The sequence below is a fragment of the Branchiostoma belcheri genome, unplaced genomic scaffold, assembly GCF_001625305.1.
Source record: "Branchiostoma belcheri isolate BF01 breed outbred unplaced genomic scaffold, Haploidv18h27 scaffold87, whole genome shotgun sequence".
In the NCBI taxonomy this organism is placed as follows: domain Eukaryota; kingdom Metazoa; phylum Chordata; class Leptocardii; order Amphioxiformes; family Branchiostomatidae; genus Branchiostoma; species Branchiostoma belcheri.
The window spans coordinates 1,209,942-1,237,058 of NW_017804542.1; the positions used below are offsets into that span (position 1 = coordinate 1,209,942).

The 27,117-nt window shown below is 41.1% G+C and overlaps 1 protein-coding gene across 1 annotated transcript in view; it reads left to right on the forward strand.

Annotated features, from left to right (window-relative positions):
• Positions 1 to 27,117, forward strand: part of LOC109487263 (amyloid beta A4 precursor protein-binding family B member 2-like) — a 121,567-nt gene that overhangs the window by 37,200 nt on the left and 57,250 nt on the right. Inside the window, exons 2-4 of the mRNA XM_019791242.1 lie at positions 15,034 to 15,100; positions 20,916 to 21,623; positions 23,586 to 23,850. Coding sequence (XP_019646801.1) covers positions 15,061 to 15,100; positions 20,916 to 21,623; positions 23,586 to 23,850 — 1,013 coding nt within the window. The 5' untranslated portion in view covers positions 15,034 to 15,060. The remainder of the gene's footprint in view (positions 1 to 15,033; positions 15,101 to 20,915; positions 21,624 to 23,585; positions 23,851 to 27,117) is intronic.

A 27,117-nucleotide genomic window follows, 5' to 3' on the forward strand; every position in this document is an offset into this window, starting at 1 on the left:
AGCTAGTATACTAGCTGAAACGTCTGTTTCCAAAATCATATCCAGTTGCTTGTAATGAGTAACTGCTTTTTGGCGTAAGAGTGATGGATGTTTCATAGTAATCTCTGTTACAGTATTTTATCCAGTAGTATAGTCTGAATTGCCTATGAGTATTGAGGACCAACTTACATTTTTTGTACTTCATGCATGAACTCCCCAGATTAGCTCCTACTCTATCAAGTTCATTAACTCGGAGCCTGTGCCACAAATTACCTCCATCATCACCAGCCAAAAACTAATTGGAAACAAAACACAGGAAAGGGTAACCAATTTGGTACGGGGGATGGGGTGAGAGCCTGACATTAAAAACATCCGTGGGGGATAAAATGTTCCATGGCAATCAGGTCTGAACAGGCTGAAAAAGGGTAATGAATTCCTATTGCTGCATTGGAACTCTTCTCTATATTCTCTTTATTTATTAAGATATTAGATTACACAAAATAAAAACATACATTATATACATATAATCATAACGGATTATTTTGTAAATGAACACACATAATTACACAAATGAAAATGTAGGCAGAAAAGGGTAATGGATTCCTATTGCTTCTTTGGGACTGTTTTCTTTATTGTCTTTATTAAGATATCCTTTTGCACAATCTTAATGGGTTCAGATTACACAATATAAAAACATACATAAAATCATAACAGAATGATTATTTTGTAAACGAACACACATAATCACACGAAAGGAAAATATGGGCAGAAAAGGGTAATGAATTCCTATTGATTCATTAGCACTTCTCTTTTATTGTCATTTATTGAAATACCCTTTAGCCTGATGGCCTATAAATCTTACAGGGTTAAGATTATACAAGATAGAGTCATAAATATAACAGTCTACATGGTAAATGAACACACATACTGACACAAAATGAAAACATGTTACTGCTACATTTGTGTCTACAGTTATCTCACCATTCACGCAGAGAACAAGAGTGACTCCATGTTCAGCACCATGGACAGGCCTCTGTATTTACTGGGTATATATTGTATGCAGAACCGTGCCTATCTAGTTCTATGCCTGAATGAGTTTGAGTTAGGATCAGCCACGGTTCTGGATAGTCTTTGCATTCCCTAGACCTAAGGTTTGCCTCAGGCACGGTTCTGGACTTGTGGAGACTATCCAGAATAGTGCATCATACAGAACCATGCTCTGGACACAGTTCTGGATAGTACACACAAATCCAGAACCATGCATGGTTCCGGATAATGCACAGTTCTGGTTAAGCACCATTCCGGATGGAGAAATTGGTTCAGGATAAAGTACGGATCCGGATAAAGCATGTTTCAGGATATAGCATACCCCCACAGGAGCCCCAGTCTTCTGTCCCCCACATCGGAATGACCACTGGACTCTCATTACTGCTGCCAGCTGCCATAAATAACCAGGCATTATCTCAGCCTGCAGGGCCACAGGATCGGCAGTTCTCTGTGTAACGTATCGCTGCTCATGTACGGGGCTATTCAGGTGCTGTCTTTGCCATGTATTACTGCAGAGGTCAGATACTGTTGTATCCAGAATCATGCTTCATCCAGAACGGTTCTGGATAGTCCTTGCCTATCCAGAACCGTATCCCATTCAAACCGACATCCTTGGATATGCAAAGTGTTTTATCCAGAGCCATGCTCAGGCAGGGTCCTTGATAGGTGTCCAGGGGTACCCAGAACCGTGCCTAGGGCAAATTTATGTTCTTGGATACACTGCGAGAGACTTTCCAGAACAGTGCCTGATCCTAACCCTAACCCATTCAGCCATAGAACTAGATAGGCATGATCATTTTTACGATAGTGACTATATAGAACTGTGCCTGTCATTCTTACCCATTCAGGCATATACAGGACTAGATAGGCATGGTTCTGGATACACCAGGGGCCCATAATTGGCCCTGCCTGTGCCATGTATTACTGTGGATGGAAGGTCAGATAATGATACTGTTGTATCCAGAACCAGAACCATGTTTACACACAGTCCTGGACACTACAGGATAGACTACAGGTATCCAGAACTGTGCCTGGGGCAAATTTATGTTCTTGGATACGCGTAGACTATCCAGAACTGTGCCTTACCCTAACCCTTACCCATTCAGGCACAGAATAAAATAGGCAGAGTTCTGGATACGCCAGGGTCCCATAATTGGCACTTCTGTGTGTAACGTATGACTTCTCATGTTCAGAGCTATTCAAGCCCTGCCTGTGCCATGTATTACTGTGGATGGAAGGTCATCTGGCCTGTATTGTGGGTGCCGCCCACTGAACCCATGTAGCACACTTAGGGAGTAACGTACGGTCTGGGCAGTGATTCCTGACAGCCGCCCCTCATTCCAGCCTGGAATGTGGGAAATTTCCGGCCCTTGGAATGTCCTGATTTACGCCGCTGCCGGAGATTTAGGGGTCCTTTCGCAGTTTGGGCGATGCGCGATCCGTCCAGTCACAGATTTATTATTGTAAATGCGTATCACGTGGAGAGTATTGGATTTCTTTGCACGTTTTTTTCGGTTTTGACATTTGTGATAAAGTCATTTTGGTCGGAATGGAATGCCGGTAACCAGATTTTGGCTTCATTTTCAGTCGCAAAACCACATAAATAAGCTAAACCTCACCCAAATGGACAGTAGATAGAAATTCCATCAGGGGAAATAGAATGTTATTTTAGACAGTATCACTAAAATATGTAGAATATTGTTACTGGTAGCTACATGTAGCTTTTGATCATTTGACCTTGATTTAGGTGGAAAAAGGATGAAAAAGAAGGCAGAGCAAAATACAGCTTGATGAAAAAATGCAAAGCAAATATGATTCATGTTTTGGTAGAGGGCAGCCATCTTGAAGCAACAGTTTACAGGTTGTTTTTGGTCAGGTGACCTTGATTTAGGTCATAAAAGGATGGAAAAGATGCAAATCTGATGCACGTGACCTTCATTCTTTGGTTTAGAGGGCATTGTGGCGGCCATTTTGGTGCAGTAGTTTAGACAGCTGACCTTGATTTAGGTTGAAAACGGGTGAAAAAAAGGCACTTTAAGCAAATCTAATGGATTTGACCTTTGTGCTTTAGTAGAGGTCGTTGCGGCGGCCATCTTGGATCAACAGTTTAGAAACCTGTAACATATTAGATGTTTAAATTTAATTCCAGGATAATACCAACCGCTCATAAAGGAGGAAAGGAATATTATGGGATTACCAAAACATCCCATAAACCTGGTTATTTATAGCCGGCCCGCCAATTGCTGGTGCTATAATTCACTTAGGCGGCTCATTTGCATATTTATGAGCACCCTTTATAGGCATTAACTTGGCAGTGCGATATGTTATCCTTGGGCCACACCAATTTATTTTATCGGTTTTCAGTCCAGTGAAAATTTCCAGATGAGGGATGGGAGGAAAACTTGCATCTGACTGCTGTATATTTACTCCCTGAATCTGTACCAAGATCACTCACTGTACCAAGATGCAGACTTTTTTCTTCAGACTGTGCTTCAATGCATGTCATTCATTCATTCATCCATTCATTCACCAATTCATCCATTCATTCATCCATCCATACATACATTCATTCATTCATTCATTTATTCATTCATTCATTCATTCACTCACTCATTCATTCAATAATTCATTGCAAGAAACTATAGAAAAATAAATGGAATGTCCTTATTTAGATCTTCTCTATCTCTTTCCGCCATCTAATATTGAAATATTTATGTCAGGTTGTTTTGACAGTTGTAACGTTGCCAAACCTCATATTAGCCGGTAATTTTTGTTTTTCGGGCCATTAGACCTTCTCCATTGACGTAACCCATTCCGGATGATTTGATAAGCTACAAAAATAACTTTAATGGTTTTGTGTCGCACGCATGGATGAGAACTCTGACAGGGATCATAGCTGCTGCTGTTGTCGGGTGAGTCAGACGTGAGAACAGGAAATTGTCTTGAGAAATGAAGTGGAAACTTACTGCGATACAATCAGCAGGGTTCGAAATAATAGATGTAAATTTTGCATCTTTATGACAACAGGAAACTGTGGGTAACTTTTATTGCAGTTGTGACGTAGGCCATACCAATTCTTATTTTGTTTTTCACAGTTCTCAATAATTTTTTGCCAAACGTGAAAATAGAGGAAAACTAGTATGTGAATAAAATTGAAGAGCATGTACAATTATCGGTGGCATTTGACTATCCACATCCGTGCTTGATCCTAACTCTTAACCCATTCAGGCATAGAACCAGACAAGCATCGTTTCAGATACGATAGAGGCAGTATCTAGAACCATACCTGATCCTAACCCTAACCCATTCAGACGTAGAACTAGACAGGCACGGTTCTGAATGCAATAGAGACTATCCAGAACTGTACCTGATCCTAACCCTAACCCATTCAGGCATGGAACTATTCAGAGTACAATATTCCCAGACCAGGAAATTGCAGCAGATTGGGAGGGAACCTGTCAGGAACACACCATGTCTGAGAGGAGAGTGTATCATCTGATATTCAGACACGATTTCACCCATTTTATTGGTGTTCCGTCATTGTAAGGCCTCACCAATTCCTTTCCTTGGTTCTCGATTTTTTAAAGGAAAACCAGAATCCAACTATATAATCTCTAGGAATGGTATAAATTGTGTAGATTATGAACTAAGGGCCAAAATTCCCCAACTGATAAACCCACTGGTGAGGCATACGACAGTGCAGCAACATAAAAAAAAAGAAGAAAAAAAAGTGTTAAACTTAACTTGTGAATGTCCATTTTTCTCAGAATGTGAAATTTCACTACCGTAAAGACAAAGTGAACTACAGTAACTTGTTCAGCTGCTCTGTACATGTTTTGTCATACTTTTTTATGGCTCCCATCGAAGCGAAGTGAAGTCATAAACACCTGGATACGAGGCAGGCAAATGTGCAAAGTTAACCTGGAGGCTGCTTTAGAAGAGCGATGGTTCAGCAGTTTGTTAGAAGACGTGCGTCACAAGACTTGTGGGCCTTATACTATAGATGGCTTCCTGCCAGGATTTCTGTTTTGTGACGCTGAAATTCTGGTGCTTCTGGTGCTTATACAGTATTTGTAAAGGAAAATACCACTCATTGTATGATTTTGTATATTCTTATAAAAGTTTTGGTAGATTATCATAGTGTATAAAAGTATATGTGTCTGGAAATGGCTTACCACCAGGATTTCTGTTTTGTGACGCTGAAATTCTGGTGTAGCACAGTATTTTTAATGGAAAATACCAGTCATTGTATGATTTTGTATATTCTTGTAATATAGTTTGGGTAGCTTATCTTAGGATGTGACGGTGTATGTGTCAGGAAAAGGCTTACGGCTAGGATTTGTGTTTTGTGATGTCAAAATTCTGGTGCTGGCACCGTATGTATTAAGGAAAAATACCAGTTATTATGTGGTTTTATATATTCTTATAAATGATAAATCCATAATTCTGGTAGTTTATCTTACCTTAAAGAAGTGCGTCACTGTGTATGTGTGTGGGTTGCAAATGCCTAAACAGCAAGGATTTTGCTTTTGTGACATGTAAATTCTGGCTCAGACACAGTATTCATTATAGAAAAATACAGTTATTATGTGATTTTGTATAGTTTAAACACAGGTATGAGTTTGGTAGCTTATCTTGAGAAAGAAGTGCGTCACTATGGATTGGAAATGACTTACTGCAAGGCTGCTCCCTTTGTAATTTCGAAAGCATGACGTTTAGACTGCATGTATTTTGCTGAAATACCAGTATTTATGTGATTCTGTATGCTCTTGTGCTGCTGTTTTGCTGATATCATAATGTTAAAAAGAAGACTTGGGTGCTGTTAGGCAAATGTAATACAGGACTATTAGTCATGTACAACTGCACTATTGAAATAGATGAAGGGCTCAAGCATCTTGAAATTTGATAAATTCTTAGATTAATGCGTTACAACAGGAGGAATTATTACAATTCACCTCAAGTTTTGACAAATGGAGCCGTAGACAATAGCTGCGGATGGAACACAGGGGAAGGTGGCCCCCGAAATTTATGGTCTGATTTGTTTTGGAGAGTGAATCACTCGAGCCAAAAGTGAGATGAGAAAAGATGGCTGACATGAAAGATCCCGAGGGAAAGGTTGTCTCATAAGTTATACACATGAAGATAGTGTGGCAAGGAAGATACATTATCAGGCTGGAAATACTGGGTGCATGTGCACCTTAGTGCACCCAGATTTGGAGCTGTGCACCCATTTTTTTCTGTGGGTGCACCAGTGCACCCAAATATTCTTGTAGGTATTTTTGTACATATTGAATAATTGTATGCAGGATATTCTTGGCATCTAAGCATCAGAAAAGTAATAAAATCTTTGCTGTAGTACTTTAAGAGTAAGATTTTGTAGTCAGCTCCCATTTCAGATTCAAGCAAGAAGAGGAGCAGTAAGATTCTGTAATTAAAAGGTTTTGTTTTATATGGTGCACCCAAAAAAAATTTTGTGCACCTAATTTTTTAGGTTCGGTGGACCAGTGCACCTATTTCCAAACATAAATTTCGAGCCCTGCACATGAAGATAGTGTAGCAGGAAATTTACATTCTGTAAGCTCGACTGTAAATCTGAAGCAAGCGGCATTTATGTTAGGGGTCATGTAACTGCTGTTTTTATGCTACTAGCATGAAATTTATGTCTTTGGTGGAAGAATTTGTCACTTTTATCTCTCATTAGCATGCAAGAGACAGGATCACTTACAGTTCCTTTGTTGATGCTTTGTTCAGGAAAACAATGAAGGTACAGATGAGCAGACCAAGACAACATACCAAACGGAAAGTGGATAAATAAATAATTAATGTTTCCCTTTATGTTTTCCAGTATCCAAATGGCCACAATCTGGCTAGTGACACCAAAAACACAAGAGTTTAATTTGTTTAAGTTCACTGATAATTGTAACAGTAATTAACTTGATATAAATTCATACAAGAAACAACAGAAACATAAAACTTGTGGCCACAAATATTGCAGTCAAGAGGTTTTTATAACAGCAAGGACAGTAAAAGCACTAAACATGATTTACAGTGTTGTTTTGCTTTCAAACATATGTGATGTGAGGATGTCACAATGGAATTTAGTATAATTATGATTCATGTTGCCTTCATGGTACCAAAATTTCAGTCTGAAGAAAATGGATTCGCAGCCACTTAGTCCATGTCTTTTCATTTGTAATCATCACTTTGTTTCTGAATAAAAAAGAAAAAGAAAAAAGAAAATGGATATGTTATCAGAACTTAATCTTCACTGTGGTTGCAAGAGGGGGGGAAGACAAATGATTTTATAACGGTAGTGACAATCTCACCATACAGAGTTGACCATAAAAACAGTGGACATAAAATTACCATGAAAAAAAATCCAGAGTTACAGTAGCTCTGACGTCAGCTGTCAACCGTCACGATAGCTGGCGATGGAGTGTTGACGTCTTGTCAGTTTGACGAGTCCCGGTGGTCACGGCGCCGTCATGGGAACGGAACATCGCCATGGCAACGTACGTTCTATACATGCAATACCCCATAGAGGGGGGTGCTAATTGAGTTAGCCTGTCACCAGCCCGGTAGGAGGGCTCATATTCAGATCAGTGTGACACACTGGTGTGTGTATCTGTAGGACAACTGTTGTGCAGGGATACCTGTGGGCTGTACAGTTTATGTGTCCTTAGAGAGGGGGAGCTCGAGGTATCATTTCTGTTGCCGCTGTGAGCAGAGAACACTCTTTGCATAGGAATGCAGGTACATTTTTTTGATATGTGGATAGAGCAATGGTTCTGTTATTTTTAACTTGATCATAGTACTCTACAATTGTGAAGAAAGGATACTAGTAATCTCTCAGCCTTACAGTTTATGTGTCCTAAGAGATGGGGAGCCAGAGGTGTAGTTTCTGTTGCCGCTGTGAGCACGGAATGCTCTTTTCTCTGGTGTCTACAGCAGGAGAGCTGGTAGCATACCTATTGGAATTCAGGTACATTTCTGATGTGTGGTTGGAACATCAGTTCAGTTACTACTAACATAAGGTAGGATTCAATAGTTGTGGATATGTCTTTTTTTTCATTTCAACTGTTCATGGAGTACATGTAGTTTGTTTCTATCAATCTTGAGTACATATAAATCATAGGAGTGCAGGTATATGTACTAGTACATTGGTGATGTGTGGATAGAGCAATAGGTCAGTTACTTAAAGGTATGATTAAGCCATGAATATCATTTTCAGTATTGTAAACAATGAATAGTTGAGCACTGAAGCTACATGTATGGGTATGAATATCATTTTTACTTATAGAAATAGTGGAAAGTTGAAAGGTGAAGCTGCTATGATCCTCATTTTCAGTCATAGAAGCAGTGGAAAGTTGAAAATTGAAGATATCATTTTCAGTTCTAGGTTCAGTGAAAAGTTGCCAGCCTGTCCGGTGGGATTTCTTCCCGGGTTTTTCTCATTACTGGTTTGAGGGTTGGTTTCTGATGATGTATGTTTTGGAAGGATCAGTTAATTTTCCCTGTCAATTTAAATGCACTTTTGATGGATGGTCTCAATTTGCCGGACAGTTCTGATAATCAGATGCGTTATCAGAACTGGAGCAGGTCAGAGTTACCGTTTCAGGCCAGGTCAAATCTCGCTTCTTACCAAAAACTTTGGAAAGATATAGCCTCCATAGCATGCCAAAAACTGGGGGTTTGGGGGTCTTCATGGTCTTTGGGAGCTATATGTTGCTATTTTCTGATTGCATATAGACAACATAGCCGGCCTGGTTGAATTACCCCCGTTTTTTGAACTGGGCTAATCAGAAAACAGCCAAAAAGACCACCAAACCCCCAGTTCTATAAGCCTGCTACGGAGCCTAGAAAAAATGTTTAAAAAATATATCACGTTAACCTGTTTTTACAGTAGTAGGATTCATTGATCTCAGTTGATCATTGATCAGTAAATTTCTGCGAATAAATGATCCTTATTAGGGCATCAAGGGTAATGAGGGCGGGCATTTATCTGTATTGATGTTTTCACAGAGAAAAACAACTTGATGTTTGAGAGCAAAGAGGGATTCAGTTGGTGGGAATATTTCAGAATAGATTTTTTTAGATAGACAATGTGAAATATTGTAAGTGTTGCAGTACAGTCAACTTACAGTAGGTATTCTTTTGAAAAATAGCTTCAGGTGTCACATAATGTTCTCTAGTAAGGCAAGACAAGAAGTAAATCCCTGCTTAGCATACTTGACAGTATGAGAGGGCAGTGGTCTTTAGTAATAACTGTTCAGTCGTGCATCTCAGAACCACCAAGGCTTGAAATTGGGGTCACCACAGAGTCAGTCCCTCCAGTTGTAAACATCCTGCTAACCTAGCTGGGTACTCAGGAACTCTGGGGGGATAAATCATGCATAAGGGTGCTTTGGTGTTTGTGTCATTCCAAACATTGCTATGGAAAAGTTGTTTTGAAGTGTGGTCCTGTTCCTGGTGCTGATATTATGGTTACTATTGCCTATTCTACACATGGCTATATGCTATGGAAAAGTTGTTGTTGTTGAAGAGTGGTCCTGTCCCTGGTGCTGAAGTAGTGGTGACTATTGCCATCATGTAATTCTGTGAGGAAAAAACTTCAATCTGACCATATTCATTCCCTGAAACTGTGTGATTGTACAAAAATACAGACTTTCCCTTCAGACTTTGTTTTCATTTTGATTAGAGAGAGAGATCCTCCCATTCAGCATGATATTTAACAATCCTAGAACCGACAAACTGAGTTTGTGTGGCCTAACTACCCCCTCCAGGCACTCCTGTGAGAGTGGAGGTATTTAGGCCGGCCCATCACAGATGAAGAGATGCCCAATTACGGGTGCGATGGTTATATGAAAACGGCATCGATCCCGCACTAATGTTCCGCTGAAGTGAAACACTCGGGTGGTTTACAAGTTGTGTGAACTCACACGGTTCTCACTTCAGAACTGTTCTCCAGTTTATCATGAATATTAAGAGGAATTTTTTTACTTCTACCATAATCTTGGTGCATAATTGTGCTCCTTGGTTTGCATCCTAACTTTTTATTGTAAGCAACTCATCATTATTTTCTTAACAGATACAATGTGAGAGAAAATATGCATAGAGTAATTTTGTGACACTATTTGAAATACTAAGAAAAACAGAAAACTAAGAAGGGAAAAGTGGTACTCAGATTTTCTGTGCCTCAACGGTGAAATAATTAGACTAAGAAATAGATGAAAAGGGAGAGAGAATATTGTGCATCGTCTTCCTATCACAAAATCAAGGGTCACATGTACAAATGCAATTTTACCTGCTCAATGGTCACTCAGTGATCACCATTGAGTTTAAGGGGGCCTTCAGTTTGAATGAAAGCTCATCTGTGTTGGTAGAATCCATAGTTGTAAAGTTCAAGCTTTGTTCCAACACAAGATCAACCAAAAATTGACAGTGAGATCCTTTCTTGTGTTAGAACAAAGCTTGAACTTTACAACTACGATGCCTGAGGTGTTAATGAAATAACAGTAAAGATGCCTGACCGACACCTCTGTACAGGAACCCTGTGGGGGCAGAATTGGTATTGGAAGAGCAATTTGTGTGAGATGTTAGAGAAGATCTGATTTCATCATTCCCATCAGGAAGGTGGGAAATAAAGCCAAACGACGCTTTGTCACATCTCAGGTATTGATCTTACCTCGTGGTAACAAACACATCTCCAAAACTCTTCTCAGTATTCTATTCATGGAAAAGTCAGTAAGAAGTCAAGGTGAAAATCAAGGTACGGACATGCACGTCAGCAAAACGTACTGTGCCTGCGTGAAATCCTGAACGTAATGAGCATAGTACTTCTTCAGAACATCTTGTTTAAGGTTGTATTCGTGTACCTAAGGTTGATATCTTGTACATTCATCCATTCATCAGTCCTATAGCTAGTGAAAGCCATAGGCGCAGTGTAGCATTCAACACTTGCCTGTAGTTTTCAAATATTGTGCAGGAATAGAGATGTTATGTAATGGACAGAAACCATGGTTTTGCACAGTACATTGTCCTGAGTACTGGCTCCACTGCAGGTTAATGTCAGGTTGGTTAGATTAGAGCTTACAATATTATATTATAGGTTATGTAGAAGTGCTATGCACAATACATTCTGGGTTTCAAGCAAGTGCAGTATGTTCTACCGATGCACTGTCCAAGTACTGGCTGTACTGCAGGTTAATGGCATGTAGTGTAGATTAGAGGTTGTACATCTCCCTGCTGACATCCGGGGTCAGCTGTGATGGATGCTCCTGTGGTTATCACAGCTTCAGCCACTCATCTGTGCACAGCTTCAGCCACTCATCTGTGCACAGCTTCAGCCACTCATCTGTGCACAGCTTCAGCCACTCATCTGTGCACAGCTTCAGCCACTCATCTGTGCACAGCTTCAGCCACTCATCTGTGCACAGCTTCAGCCACTCATCTGTGCAGGGCTCAGTAAATGTTTTACTTTAATCTCCCCACAGTCAGGGGTACAGTTTTGGGTCACACACCACTTAGGTGGGCAGCTCAGGCCTGCATGGGGAGCTGGGCAGCCATACCTGGACTTTGTGTCAAATGTTTTGAAAAGTTTATACTTCATGAATGAATGAAAGGTTTGTTTGTAAAACATACATGTAGTGAACACCCAACAGATTAATTTTGGACTAAATATTGCACTTTGGACAAATGTTTTTAGCCCTTTGCAGCTCATACTTACTCACACTCACTCACTGTCCAGTTTATCGTCTGTTGTTCCCCGTCTTCCGAGGGTTAGACTTGCTTGCAAAGTTGATATTTTGTGAAAACATTGCATATAGTAGCCTGTAGGCAGAAGCATCTTACTTATAATTACTACTAAGTGTAAAAATCTGACTCATTTGATTTACTAGTTTTCTAAGGTTAACAATTTTACAGCAGTTTATTTTGCAGATGTCTCATCATCTCACCACATGCTAACCAGAGTCAAAGATATTGTACTAGTATTTCTGAATATTTTTACATGCAGATTTAAAACAAACAAGAGTAAACCTCATACCTGGTTTGTTTTTCTCAGCTATCAACAGTCATTGCTGTAATGAGATTATTCAATCATTATTAAGCCATTCCTAGAAGCCCCAACTGTTTATGACTCACTTGTTCTTGTATAATTATGTGGGTTTTGTGGCCTTCTGTGTTGGAAAGCACATGTAAAGGTATGCATGAGTCATATACCAACAAGCTAGGGACAGCATTCCATATCTCATTAGCCAACCACAGGACACATTGGTCCCCCGTGCTCTGGCCAATCGCTGTAATTACGTTGACCTTTGTACCCACATGTCAATCATATAACCTGCCTGTCAATCTTCTCTCAGAGAAATCTGCTGGAGTCAGCAGAAAAATTCCAATCAGGTTTTGATGAGTTTTGTGGCTGCAGTGGTGTGCTTGCCCTCCATAGCATTGCCCTGACTCAACCAAATGTTGGGACTCTGAGATTGGGGTCAGGATGTTCTATGTTTTACTGTGACACTGTGTGCCCCAGTTATGACTTTTCATCTAGAACCAGAGCATGTTTGAACCATCATTTTGTCCCCACTCCTATCTTTAATTCAACCTTAACTGTGGTTTTCCAATGGATGGTGACCCTGCATGTTCTTTTGTGGCATTTTGCTTGCCCCAGTTATGACTTTTCATCTAGAACCAGGGCATGTTGGTACCATCATTTTGTCCCCACTACTATCTTTAATTCAACCTTAACTGTGGTTTTCCAGTGTATGGTGACCCTCCATGTTCTTCTGTGACACTACTTGCCCCAGTTATGAGTTAATCTAGAACCAGGAAAGGTTTGAACCATTTTGTTGTTCCCAGTGCAATCTTGATGACCTACAGGCCTTCCCCTTAACTGTGGCTTTCCAGTGGATGGTGACCCTCTATATCTACTGTGGCACTTCTTGCGCTGGTTATGACTTTTAATCTAGAAGCAGTTTTATCAAGGGCCATGTTTAAACCATCATGTTGCTCCCAGTTCAATCTTGCTGACCTACAAGTCTTCTCCTTAACTGTGGTTGTCCAGTGGTTAGCAACTGTTCTTCCCAAGAGTTTGAATCTTGGCTGTTTTTGGTCAATAGGTGTTCTAGCCAGTATCCATTGTTCTGGTTCATAATGTAATCTTGCATAAGAGGCATAAACATCCCAGCCCTTCCTACATTTAGACAGATATAGCTATAGGTGAAAATTTTGATTGAAGTACTAGCACACCAAGACACCAGTACTGTGGACCTGTAGCTGAAGTTGAGATGACAAGGAAAACACTGAGTGCCTGCAAGAACCTTGATATGTCTATGATGATTAGACATCCACTTTAAGTTGATTCCTCAGAGAATATATCCAGTTGTTTGATTTATGTATTGCTAGAAGCTTGTTCTGCATCAGCCCTGTTGGAATCTCTGAAATGAGACCATAGATGGGCAGGCTGGTGCATGATGGGTAATTGATGAGGCAGAGCAGGAGAAGTTGTTTTAATGATTCACCACATCTACATCCCTGGTCAGGCCACACAGGGTTAGTTCTTTGTTTCACAGACGTTTTGTAGTTAAAATCATAGAAAGAAAGGACAAGATGAAAACAGAGGGTTTGGAGGATATTTATTCCCTGAAATTGTATTCTTCAAGGTACAGTCAAACCTACAAGTGACCACCTCTATATAAGGACCACCTGGGAATGTGACCACTTTTTGGTAGTCCCTTTGATAATTTTTTTCATTGACACAAGCAGTAAGTGGCCACCCGTCCACACAGACCAGATTTCATTGGTCCCTTGAATGGTCTTCTTGGACAGGTTTGTCTTTACAGACTTAACGTACAGATCCTGTTTTTATGGGTCCAGTTTAGCATTTTTTTCACAGAACCAACAGATTAACTTGTTGTCGCCTGACCAGAGGTCAGTCTTAATTTTCCATCTCCTGCTGCCCCCCTCCCGCATGAGTCACCAGCCTGTACAGGGTAAGGTCAGAGGTCACTCATACCAACCAGCCAGCACAGATTTCCTAAAAAGGCCATAGTAGGGCAGGCAAATGGACACCACAGTTAGCTGCATGCAGCCACACCTATCATGTGTGACACTGTACTCTTTTTCTGATTATAGTTCATGATACAGGGCATTTTTTTTTAGCTTTTAAGGTTTTTCCACCAATATTTTTTTGAACAATATCAAAGTTTTTTCTGCAAATTGGAGGTCTAGGATGAAAATTTTGAGCCTTGTTTGGTCTATTTGGTGATAGTTCATTCTAAACCTGAGAATTTCCTGGTACTGCTGTAGCCGGATAGACTGTGACTCCGTTTTGATTTTTGGCTGTGCTTATTTCAGTCACGGCAGCAGGGTTCAGGGAAGGCTGCCCAACATTACCCGGGGATTTTGCCATGGTCAGTTGTGAGCCTGTGGTCTGTACTCACCATCAAGGGGCTTCAAATATTCATCTATAGCTGCACAGACTGTCTGATGCAGAATACAGAGTCTGCAAAGTTGTTCATAATGTTTTGCCATTGCCCTTTTTATGCAAATTGAAGGTTGTAAGTGGGTTTCACGAGGAAACAGTTCAAGCAACTGGATAGATTTTAAAAACTGTCAGATGTTTCAAGTAGCATCCACTACTTTTTGTCAGTGACTGACTGACTATTTTTTTTGTGTCCTTCTCATTACCTGGATGTCTAACCTTAATCGACTTTGTAGAGGATATTTCCAACCGTGGCATTAGGGTTTAACTCCATAGTTGGGGAGACTGTTGGGTGAAACTTGTGTGTTTTATCTAAATATAATTTCATCAGGTTGGCAGAACACAGGATACTTTCTTTATTTTCTTTTACATAGCCAGTACTTCTCTTCCCTTGCTTACATTTTGTCCTTTCAGTGGTGCTTTGCGGCGAGATTGCCACAAGAACATGACTAAGTTGTGTGTTTAATGTTTGACATGTTTTTAAACACTGAACTAACCTGTACCTCCATTTCTGTGCCCATGTGCAGGTCCTAGCCAGTAGGCAGCAGTGCATCATGGGAAGTCGATGGAGAGGATATGACATCTACAGAGATGGTGAGTGGTTTTTACTTAACCTTCAAAATGCTAAAGTATCAAAGTGGTATTGGTTACAGAGTTAGGAAGCAGGCTTAAAACTCTTTTAAAGTCAGTTTGTGGACATGAACTTGGTCTGAAATGCTGGTGGTCGTTATTGAGTGCTTTGAGTTGTGGAATGTATATTGTGCTATTCCGTTGGTAAAAATGGTACATTAAGCATTTCCTTGTACTGAAACCATGGTGGTTAGTCACTCAATTCTTTGAGTTGTGGAAATAAATGTTCCGTAACCAATTTGATAACCAACATAAGAAGAGTTAATGACTGTCCTGAGCAGTAAAAAACATCCAACACATCGAGAAGTGAAGCTACTCCATTAGTGGAAATGGCACATGGACATGTCCTTGGTGCTGAAACCCTGGTGGTTGTTATTCAGCTGTAGAAATGGCAGTGCTAAGCAATAAAGAAACATCCAACACTAGCATTTCAAGCCCAGCATTTCAAAGTTTTTAAACTATCATCTAACACCAGCAAGGATGCTTTTTAAACATGCAAGGAAAGGTACATGTTGGTTCTGTCAGCATTTTTCAGTGTTGATGGTTTGTTGTTTGGTCAGTTTCATGTGGTTTGGTGTAGTTTTCATGCTGTGCTGTGAGCTGTGGAAATGACTGTCCTGAACAGTAAAGAAACGTCCAACACATTGAGAAGCAGTCAGGAGATATGATAACCCTGACAGCTGGGTTTATTGCTGTGTTAACCTTGGAGGCAAGTTCAGACAGATTTGAACTGATTCGATGCGGCTCCCAGTTTGATATGGCGTTAGTGTGTGCTTCAGGAACTGATGTGAGTAGATATATGAGCAAAGTCATTTCCTCTTTATGTTCCTTGTGACTGCCGCATCAGATCTGCAGAATGGTTGATCAGACAGGTCAATGAACTCAGCTCTGATCGTGGAGGGTTCAATGACTCTGTTCCTTATCCCTTCCCATCGGTGAAGGTTAGATATCCAGGTAAAAAGATACGCCAAAAATACAGTTACTCAAGCAACTGGATATGATTTTGGAAATTGTCAGATGTTGGAAAAAAATTTGTTGTCACTTATTTGCATATTAATCGATAGTTCATACTTATAAACCTGCTTTTTTTTTTACAAGTCTCCAGCTTCACTGACGAAAGGTAGTGGATGTTACATGAAATGTCTGACCGTTTCCAAAATCATATCCTGTTGCTTGAGTAATTTTTGGTGTATGAGTAAGGTAATTTCCTCTTCTGGTCCCTTGTGAAATGCCTTGTGTCCGCCCCATCAGATTTGTTGATCAGAAAGGTCGATGCCCCCATCTCTGATCGCGGAGGGTTCAATGACTCTTCAGGGCTGGAACTGGTGCACCAGTGTATGTCAAGATGTTAACTCCATAATAGTACAACACATTCTTAACATATAAGTGTCAGAAAAATAATGAGATCATTCTTGTACTACTTTTCTTTAGAAATGGAACATAATTAGTTTTTGCTGACATTCTACTTATTTTATTCTATATGGTGCCCAAAAAATTTACGAAAAATTGGTTGCACCAAAAATGAATTGCGAGCTCTGCAGGTCAATGCCCCCATCTCTGATCGCCGAGGGTTCAATGACTTTGTTCCTGATTCCTTCCCTCTCGAGCATGACTTAGACTATGCAGTTCAATATTGCTGCTGAGATGCATGAAATGTAGCAATAAACCTCTGTAGGTTATTCTGGCTGTCAGCTACAGTTTATGTATTCTGTTCGGAGCAACTTCTTGAATCTTCAAACAAGCCCAGAATTTTAATCCTGTTGTACTAAAGTCAACCAGCATCTAGCACAAGTAAGTATGGTTTTTGAACAGTTCAAAGTACTTGTTAGTTCTATCAATTTTTCTCATTAAACCTCTGTATTTCATTCTGTATTTCATTCTGTATTTCATTCAGCTACAGTTCATGTATTCTGTTTCTACTGTATTCCTCCATCATCAACATTTCAGCATTTTAGCAACCTGTTGTGCTGAAATTAAACATCATCTAACACAAGTGATAATGCTTTTATTAACCAAAGAAAAGTACATGTTGGTTTTATCAGATTCATTTATTAAACCTCTGTATCTTATACTGGCAGTCAGCTACATGTGTTCAGTTAATTCCACATTCTAGAATCATCAAACAAGCCTGGCATTCAAAGTATTTTGTTCTGAAATTAACTGCTGTCTAACATTAGGGAGAATGCTATTTTAACCATGCAAAGAAAAGTACATGTTGGTTCTATCAGCTTTAGTAAAGAAACCTCTGTATCTTATACTGTTAGTGTTCATGTACTCTGTTTCTACCACATTATGAAATCAAGCCTCACGTTTCCAATTTTTTTAAAAAATAAACTGTCATCTAACACAAACAAGACTTCTTTTTTAACCATGCAAGGAAAAGTAGATGTTGGTTCTATTGGCTTTTCTCAGTGTTGCTGGTTTATTGTTAGGTCAGTTTTGTGTCGTTCTGTGCAGTTTTCATTGATTCTGTCACTCCTGCCATTGGGTTCAGGTGTGGGGAGAACATGGGGATATTGAGGCAGTTTGTCACAGGGGGAGCATCTCAGAGGTTCCAAAATAGAACCAAAGGGATTGTTTCAAAGATTTAACCCTTTCACTAGATGTGGAAAGAAGATTTTTATCAGATTTGCAAGGGCCACTGTACTACAACAGTTTTAGTTTTAGTTTTTTAATTTTATCTAGGTAGCTTGCTCACTCAGACACACACACACACACACTCACTCACTCACTCACTCACTCACTCACTCACTTATTCCATCGTAAGACACAATCAAGGAAGAGCTGTGCAGGTCAGTACAACAGCTTGCTCAATCATTCACTAAATCACTCATGCTCTCACTAAATCACTCATTCTCTCACTAAATCACTCATTCTCTCACTCACTCACTCATTCACTATCTAGTTAAGCAAAAACTGTAACTCAGGTTTATGAAATGTGGGTCAACAACCCAAGGGTGACGTTGTATTTTAATAGATCTCTCTGGATGACATTCTCAGTCTCAAATGAAGGATAGCTATCTGAAACATCTGAATCCTCAGAGAATTTAGTCAGTCACTGATGAAAGATAATGGATGCTGTCTGAAAATTCTGACTCCTGAGGTTTTATCGAGATGCTTGATTTATTTTGCATCAGATAATGTCGTACCTGGGTGTCTGACCTTCACCGATAAAACATCATAATTACACTCCAGACTTCTACTCTAACAAGGACAATTTAGCTGTCATGTGGCGTTTATTCCCTCAGAACATGTTCATTCAGTCGGGACTGCTCTCTGTACTTTCTGTATTTAATTCCAGGAATCCAAACAAAAGGGTCACCGGGAAAAAACCCGACCCGGAATTTTAAATTGGTTTGTGAACGACTCGTGGACAAAAGGCCGTGTGACAGCCGGCTATCAGAGGATCAGCTCTGATGTTCAGTGGGGATGAATCGATAGAAAAATCACTATGATTTGCCCTGGATTGGGAAGATTTGTTTGGCTTGTTTCTGAGAGGATGTCAGGAGGGATTTCACTGACAGAAATAAGCAGGCGATGTATTTATATTGACTACGGGTTTTTTATATTCTCTTTGATGTATCTCTACCAATTGTATTGTCCAGTGAATTATGGTGAGGATTGCGTGAAGGGGTTTAGTATTGTGGATGGATAATGTTTGCACTCTGTGTGGGGGGTTTGGGGGATCAACAGTTCATTTTCTCTCTTATCAAAGAACTGTTCATCCCAAAAATGTTCAGGACAATTCTGTCAGGAAGCCAAAACTAAAGCGGCACAGCCACAATCCATGAAAAATTCATGATAGTATTTTTTTGTCTTCTTCATAACAGAAGGAAAGTCATGCTTCTCTGTAGATTTGACACACTTTTGATATAGAAAAATCTGGTTTAAAATCATCTTTATCATCATCAAGAAGAACAAGACAATGTTTACATACATCTTGAAAACCTTGGACAGCCTCTTGTCTGAATTTACATTCATAAGGCTGCAAGGTACTTGTATATTGTCATCTTGGTTTCAAGGAGTGAGTATACATACATTTGCAGTCAGAAATAAGTTTTCCCCCAATCTTCAGTTTTTATCTCGATGGGTACTGTCTAATATATCTGAGAAAGCCAAGGAAATCTGCGATACTAATTGATAATTGATGCGATAATTTTTGATTTGGTGGAGGATCAAAGTGGGTCAGTGACCGACACTTGCACTCCAGAACGTGGGTCAATGCTTTTAAAACATTAAGGGCACTGGTGGGAGCCGTGGGTAATCACCCGCATAGACAGCAGCACGGCTGGGTGGGTAAATGGGAGACATGCATCAGGGCTGGTCTGTAGGGAGCGGGAAGGTAAGTGAGCTGGGATACAAAAACATCCTGTACAACATACAACATTGTCTGGGGACTGGGGAATAGACTTGGATGTACATGTGGAGACAATAGAGTCAAAACTGTAGAGCTGAAGACCACTGAAACTCAAGGGACTGGGAAAATCAGGTAGGTTTTGCAAGTGAGCTGGGAGTAATGATACAAAAACATTGTGTACAACAAGTCTGTGAGGGGACTGGATACTGGATAGACTGAATACACTTGGATGTGTGCGTATTGTGACATCGAGACAATACATTCAAACCTGCAGACCACTCGGGACTTAGAAAATCAGGTGGGTTTATAAGTGAGCTGGGATATAAAAACAACCTGTATAACAAGTCAACTAGACTTGGATGTACATGTGGAGACAACAGAGTCAAAACTGCAGCCTGAAGACCTCTCAGGGGACTGGGAAAAGCAGGTCTGGTCATGATCACAGAAGCAGGTAGGGTTTGTAAGTAAAAGAACAGTGAGCTTGGAGTGATAGAACAACATCCTCTACAACAAGTCTGTCAGGGGACTGGGGAATAGACTTGCATGTGGAGACGATATAGTTAAAACTGCCCAAGAAGACTCAGGGAACTGAGAACGTCTCGTCTCTTAAGACAGGTGCACTTGAGACAGGATATATGTAACTGAAAAATCGTCTAAAGAACCACCAAGGGTCCTTATACAGAGGTGCTGACCAGCTCACTAGCACAGGTTTGACTGTATTTCTATTTGATGCTTAGCCTGTGAGGTTGAAGCTGACTTTGTAGCTGACTTCTTTTTGGTCAACCGTCCCGGCCACTAATTTGATTTGGGGAATAAGTGGTTCCAATCTTCACATCAGAAACCCACTAATGGCAAGCAATAGCCAAGAGGCACATTGTGGCTTTATGTCTTTTTTCTTTCAGTACATTATGGACATGGGAAATGTACTTGTATTATAGCTGCACATCCGTGAATACTTTCAGCAGGTTGGTAGGTCAATGGAAAAGAGATTCTTCTTGGCCTGCCAAGAGTTTCCTTCCTTCTAATGTTTTGGTAGTCAACATACTGGCTGTGTCGGGAGATATTATATATCTAGTACATGTAACATTCAACCTCCATCAACATTTATCTGCTACGCTGTGTTTCATGTATCGTAGACTTACTCAGACTTAAGGGCTCTCGTGTCTTCCGACACATGAGGCAGTCAGAGTGTTCCTGCAAGTTTGGTCCATGGATAGTCTATCTCTTTCCAGTTCAGGTTTACTGTTTGCAAGTATTTCTCCATTGTTTGAGAGATCTCCAGTGCAGTACCAGTGCAGTCAGGGAACTTATTTGTTTGTTTGTTTGTTTGTTTATCTGCAGATAATACCCAGTCGAGACAGTAAACAACCGCTCGTACCAAATATCAGTGAACTAACTTGTTTGTTTGTTTGTTTACTCCAGATAACGGCCCAGTTGAGACAGTAAACAACCGCTCGTACCAGCTCCACCCCAACCCCTCCGCCCTCATGTCGTCCACTACGGCAGACATCCACCAGTCGGACCGTACCAACTCCAACGTTCCGCCCAACACGCTCAACCTGCAGTCGTCGCTGAACGACGCCATGAACGCCGCTACGCGCACCAACACGACCACCACGGGCGGCGGGAAAAGCAGGAAGAAGTACGCCACCACCGACCTGTCTTCCATGGGGATCCCCACGGGGGTCCCCGAACCCACGCTAACCACTCAGACTAATAACGTCACTGCTACGGACGAGCTTCAGCGCCCCCGCGCGGGCTCGCAGTCCAAACGGAAGGACGCCGATTCCCCGAAAGCGCCGCCGGTAAACCAAAACGCGAACCAGCCCGCGGAGAAGTCCAGAGAAACGACCTCCAACTACTCGTCCAAACGGAAAGGCTTCCTGGATTACTATGCCGACCTTGAGAAGTCTGCGAACACGAAGGTCGCGGAGGCGTGGGAGAAGCAGCTTCCGGAGGAGAACACGAGAATAGCGCGGATCGAGGAGAAGCTGAAGCAGCCTCCGCCCGAGGGAGCCAGCCTCGCCGAGCCGCCCAAACCGGAGCTGGGGCCGGTCGCCAAGATCGCACTGGAGAGGTGCGAACAGAACAGGAGGGCAAGGGTCAGCTCAGACATACAGCACTATAAAGGTTTGTGGGCTAAATGTGTTGATGTGTTGTTGCCTTGTACGTTAGTGTTTTGTGTATTAGCGTTTTGCGTGTTAGTGTTTTAGGATTAGGGTTAGTGTTGGAGAGGTATGAACAAAACAGGAGGGCGAGAGAGAAACAGCTTTGGTGTGAGACTTGTCCTTCATTGACCATCAGGCTAGCAGGTACACAGAAATGTGGCTTAAGTGTAGCTTTAGCTATGGGTGAGAGAGAGAAAGGGAGGGAGTGAGGGAGGGAGAGAGAGAGAGAGAGAGAGAGAGCTTTGGTGTGATGCACGTCTGGTGTCCCCAATTGGCCAGCACTACTAGCAGGTATACAGAAATGTAGCTTAAGTGAAATACACATGTAGTGCGAGACTCGGTACCCTGAGGTGTTGTTTGATAAATGACCCGCCGGCCACATCTGAACAGGGCTGTCCTTTGTTGGCCAGCAAGTGTACAAAAATGGAGCTTTCGTGTGTTGAACATGTATACAGAGCGAGAGTTTTAGTGTAAGGTACGTGTATTGCGAGACTTGGTACCCTGAGGTTTGGTATGATAAATGACCCGCCGGCCACATCTGAACACGGCTGTCCACAAGACCATTAATCCTCGGACCCGGCGGGAATTATCATCCCCGAGACAAGAATGCGAGAATTTGTCCTGCGTCCGCGGCGATAATAATCTCCATCCGTCATCGCACGGCCGTCCCTGTCACCTGGCAGAGATACAGGAAAACGCGGTATCAAAACTTTACGGTCTGAGAAAAATGAACATATTTGCAGAACAATACATTTGCGGTGGTGGAGGTGCAGCAAAAAGAAAGTCGGCGAATATTATTTGTTCATGGTAATGATAATTTTGCTGTACAGTTAAATGTTAAGTTAAAGTCCTGTAAATTGCGCATCAAAAGTTTGCGGTCTGAAAAAAATGGACATATTCCCAGAACAATGAGAAGTTTATTGCAAATCCATGCCTGAAGGCTAATTGCAAGTTACGATCAACATAAAAGAACATTGAAACAGAGTGTAAAATAACTTCAAAATGTACATAATGAAATCTAATTGTCTAAAACTATTGCTATATCTAAAACTATATCTGAAGAGTTTGACTTTCTCACCTCTACCCTTTCTCACCAAAGCAATACGTTTGCCGTGGTTTCAGGTGCAGCAAAAAGAAAGTCGGTGAATATTATTTGTTCACGGTAATGATAAGTTTGCAGTACAGACATGACCGTATAAACTGAGAATATAGATTCTGAAGTACTGCGAAAAAATCGTGGTTTACAGTAATGTCTCCTTCCCGCTCCTGCTGCCCTCTAAAGTGCAGAGTCTGCAACTTTTGGGCAGAAGACAAATAGCACGTTCAGAATGGCACTTCCTGGCTGGAAACTTTGTCCCACTGCAAATCACTCTCCGCATGATTTAGGATCCCATTGAAGTTTGCCTTGAATGCGATATTTGCATGATTGTACCTCTAGAGTCTACCTCAAGAAGTTTAGAAGTTTGCAGAACAAGTGGCTAGCACGATTGCTGTTTTTCAGATGAAAGAAAACTTTCGTTCCAAGAAATTCTTCAACATAAACTCTCAAATTCAATCTATAATAATTAGTAGAGATTATTAGAGATTCAGTGAACACTTTTTATAAGCTTTGAGAAGTGACAGAATATGATGCTGCCGGTGCTTTGTGGCATCAAATTCAGTTTGCTATGTGCTTTCGTTTCCTGTCACAGAGGACTGTGTGTTTGATTGTTTGTTTCCTTGTTTGTTGTAACCTGTTATTCCCACCAGCTCCTATTATGGAGGACTGTTTGTTTGTTTGTTTGTTTGTATGTGTGTACATAATGTAACCTGTTATCCCATCTCAACAGCTCCAGTTACAGAGGACCTTTACACCACCAGTGCGACTGTGTGTTTGTGTGTTTGTATGTTTGTACTTTCTAACATGTTATACCCTCCTCCCCAGCTCCAGTTACAGAGGACCTTTACGCCACGAGTGCAAAGACGAAGGTCGAGGCTGACAGGTTAGAGCGTCCCCGCGACCTTCCCGTTCCAAGGTCGGTGAGCGATGAAGGTTACGACGGGATGTTCAGCTCCCCGGAGGCAGACCACCAGCCGACACCCTCCGTCGACGATGATGATGATGATGATACTGAGGTGGAAGATGAAGATGATGATGAGGTTGAAGATGAAGACATCATCGAAGATGTGGAACTGGAAGGTTACGAAAGGTAAGTTTGCATGAAAGTTCATATGTGTTGGTAGTTACATATTTAAAGTTAAAACTTTTGATCCAACACAAAAAAGTTCTCTCACCCAGAGCTTTCGACCAGTCACTCCGGTCTTCCTCAGTAGACTGACCCAGTGAAGCTTGTCACGTGGCTCTAGGTGAGAGAATTTTTTTGTTGTTGGATCAAAATTTTTAACATTAAACAAGAATGGTAAGTTTGTTTGTTTTGTTTGTATGTTTGGGTCAGACAAAATGTAACAACACACAGGTTACATAATTGAAGTCCAGTAGCAACTTATAGAATCAAGAAAAATGTGACAAAAGATTTCCCTCCCTACATTTTCAAGAAGTGTTTTTTTTCCAAAGCAGAACAGGTAAGAATATATTCTTCTTTTTGTAGAAGAAAGGTTTAGGCAGCATTGAGAAGGATACTAACTACCATGGTTTCCGCACCAGGGACAGGGCCATTAGCCTTCAGGCTGCTAAGGTAGCCATTCGGCACCATATTTGTATTGGTTGTGGGGTTAGGCAGCAGGGAGAAGGTTAAAAGTAGTAAAGGGTGAAGATGAAAACAGAAGGCTAGGAGAAAAATTTGATCTGACTTTATTCCTTCACTGAAACTGTTTGTTCGAAGGTACAGACTTTTTTCCATTCCAGAACAGCATTATTTCTTTTCCAATCCTGAGAACCTGCAAATTAAACTGCTCCGGCCAAGGTATCAAATATCAAGCTTTACGTAAAGTAATCCTGTGGAAGGTCGGAGATGAGATTTGGTGGGCGTCAAATTTCAGTTACAGCGCGGCGATTATTAAAGCCGGTCGTCGGGTGGAAGACTTGTGTCCCTGCGGAGCAGTTGGGAGACTCCATACTTCACCGGACCTGATAGCACGTCAGGTGTGCGCTGGATGAGACCTCTGGGACCGGCCTGGCCTACATTGGAGTAACGGATTGGCCGGAGACTTTTTAACCCCGGGCCGGGTCAATTCAATTCCTTGTTTTGTAGTAAAAATTCTTTGATGGTCAATTCATTGATGTTTTGTAGTAAAAATTGAGCAAGAGGACATGATGAAAACTTACAGACTGGTGTCCAAAACTATTTTAGCTGCTGAGTCTCTTTTGTACTCTCTGAAAATAGAGAAGGAAGAGATTCGGCTGTTAGAATATGTTTGGGCACCTGTCTATAAAACTGAGGGCTGGGACGAAGACTTGAATCTGAGTACGTTTACAGAGTTTCTCAATGAGCCCTTTGGGATGGCACTGGCCTAGATTGGAGTAACGGATTGGCCGGAGACTTTTTAACCCCGGGCCGGGTCAATCCAATTGCTCGGTTCTCATCCCTGGTGTTTCAAAGTAAAAATTCAGCGTGACTGCAAAATGAAAACTGATAGTACGGTGTTCAAATTTATTTTAGCTGAAGAGGCTCTTTGCAAATAGGGAGAGAGGAGAGGACAAAAGAGACTTGGCAGTTAAAATAGGTTTGGCCACCCCAGGCAAGCAAACTGTAGGCAAGGAGGAAAACTTGAATCTCACTACATCTATAAAACTATGTGCAGACTTTCTTGATGAGCCCATTGGGACTAGACTGTCCTAGATTGGTGAAACAAATTGAGGGTATGACATTTTAACCCCAGGCCAAGTCAATTCAATTCCTTGGTTCTCAGATGTTTTGAAGAAAAATTCAGCAAGATGTTAAGATGAAAATAGAGGGTTTTGTGGAAAGCTTGAATCTGACAGCATCCACTCCCTGAAACTATGAACAGAGGTACAGACTTTCAATTCAGACTCAATTTTCATGTGTATCTACCAGTTCAGTATTATTTATTTCAGTATGAAAACCAACAAATCAACTTGGTGTGGCCCTAATGGTCACTTCACAAACTGACCGCTGGTCAGTGCTATTATCCACTCAAATTCTGTGAGGAAATTAAATGGAAAAGAGAAGTGCCGTGTTCAGTGACCAGTCATTTAATTTGCCGGTCGGTCCAGGTTTCTCCCTCCCTGCAATCTGCGCTGTAATTGGCAGTCGGCCTGGATGTTAATAATTAATGCTGTAATGCAGGATTTTTTCCCTTCTTCTGACGTTTTTGGATCATCCCCAGGTTGAGGAGGATTGGCTGTCTGCTGTTATTTTGGCGTCCGTGCAAATCTGTAAATAGACATTGTAAATAGACATTTTCAGATGAAAACTTAGAGCTCCAACAAATTCTTTAGTCATCTAATTCAATCTAAGAGGACTGAACACTTCTCAGAACCTTCAGGACTTTCCTGATGCTTCGTGGCATCAAATTAAAGTACTATCTGATGCTATTTTGGTATCTGTGAAATTTGGTGTAAATCCGGGATCCGATCCTCCAAACTTGCCCGACTGACATGCATTATTTATGGAAAGACTCAGAAGTGCCTCCTTTTTTTAGAGGTGCAAAAAGGTTTTTAATTGATTATAAGAGAGTTATAGCTGCCTTGGAGAGTAATAAAAGCATGATGCTTGATGTACATGGGACAGGGAAACTGCCATTTCAGCCTGCACATTATGTAAGTTACACTTTTTGTGTACTTAACAGTCTGTGTTGTGTTATAATTTTGACTTGAATTACTTAGAGTTGTGTCAAATGCCATTTGTCATCAGCAACTTAAACCACAGTATTTGCCCAGATGCTTCTGTCAGTAATGACCTTCCCAATGCCATCAATGGGTAGCCTGGTAGTTCTTACATATTTATGAAGCTGCAATTATAACAATGCACACAGGACAAGTACTACTCAGTATAGGAACACTGGGCAAGTTTTTGCAAGGCTCATCAGACAACGTTTGCAACATACAGACTTTGGGGTCGGTATCCTTGATTCTACAAAATACAATGATGTACCATGTCTTGTACATGGCTGTCATAATATTGTGATGTACACTGTCATGTACATGCCTGCCATGTTGATTTTTGATAAAGTTTGAGTAGCAAAGTTTTCTCAGATCAGAAAAGTCCCATGCCCCTGACAGCTCTCAGATTTGCACATCCATCAGGCTTTCCCTGTCTCTGCGAGCCTCCCCGTACCAAGTGAGCTAGCTGTTCAGCGAATCCTCGGTGACATTTCTTCAGTAATTTCCAGCGTGATAACCTTCAGACACGCGGTTATATCGGTCCGAGCCTGACACGCGGTTATATCGGTCTGAGTCTGACACGCCCGATACTCGATAAGACGTGACCCACTTTCCCAAGTGACGCCATGTCAAGAATCCTTGAGTGAATCCTTAAGGGGTTTGACTAGACTGT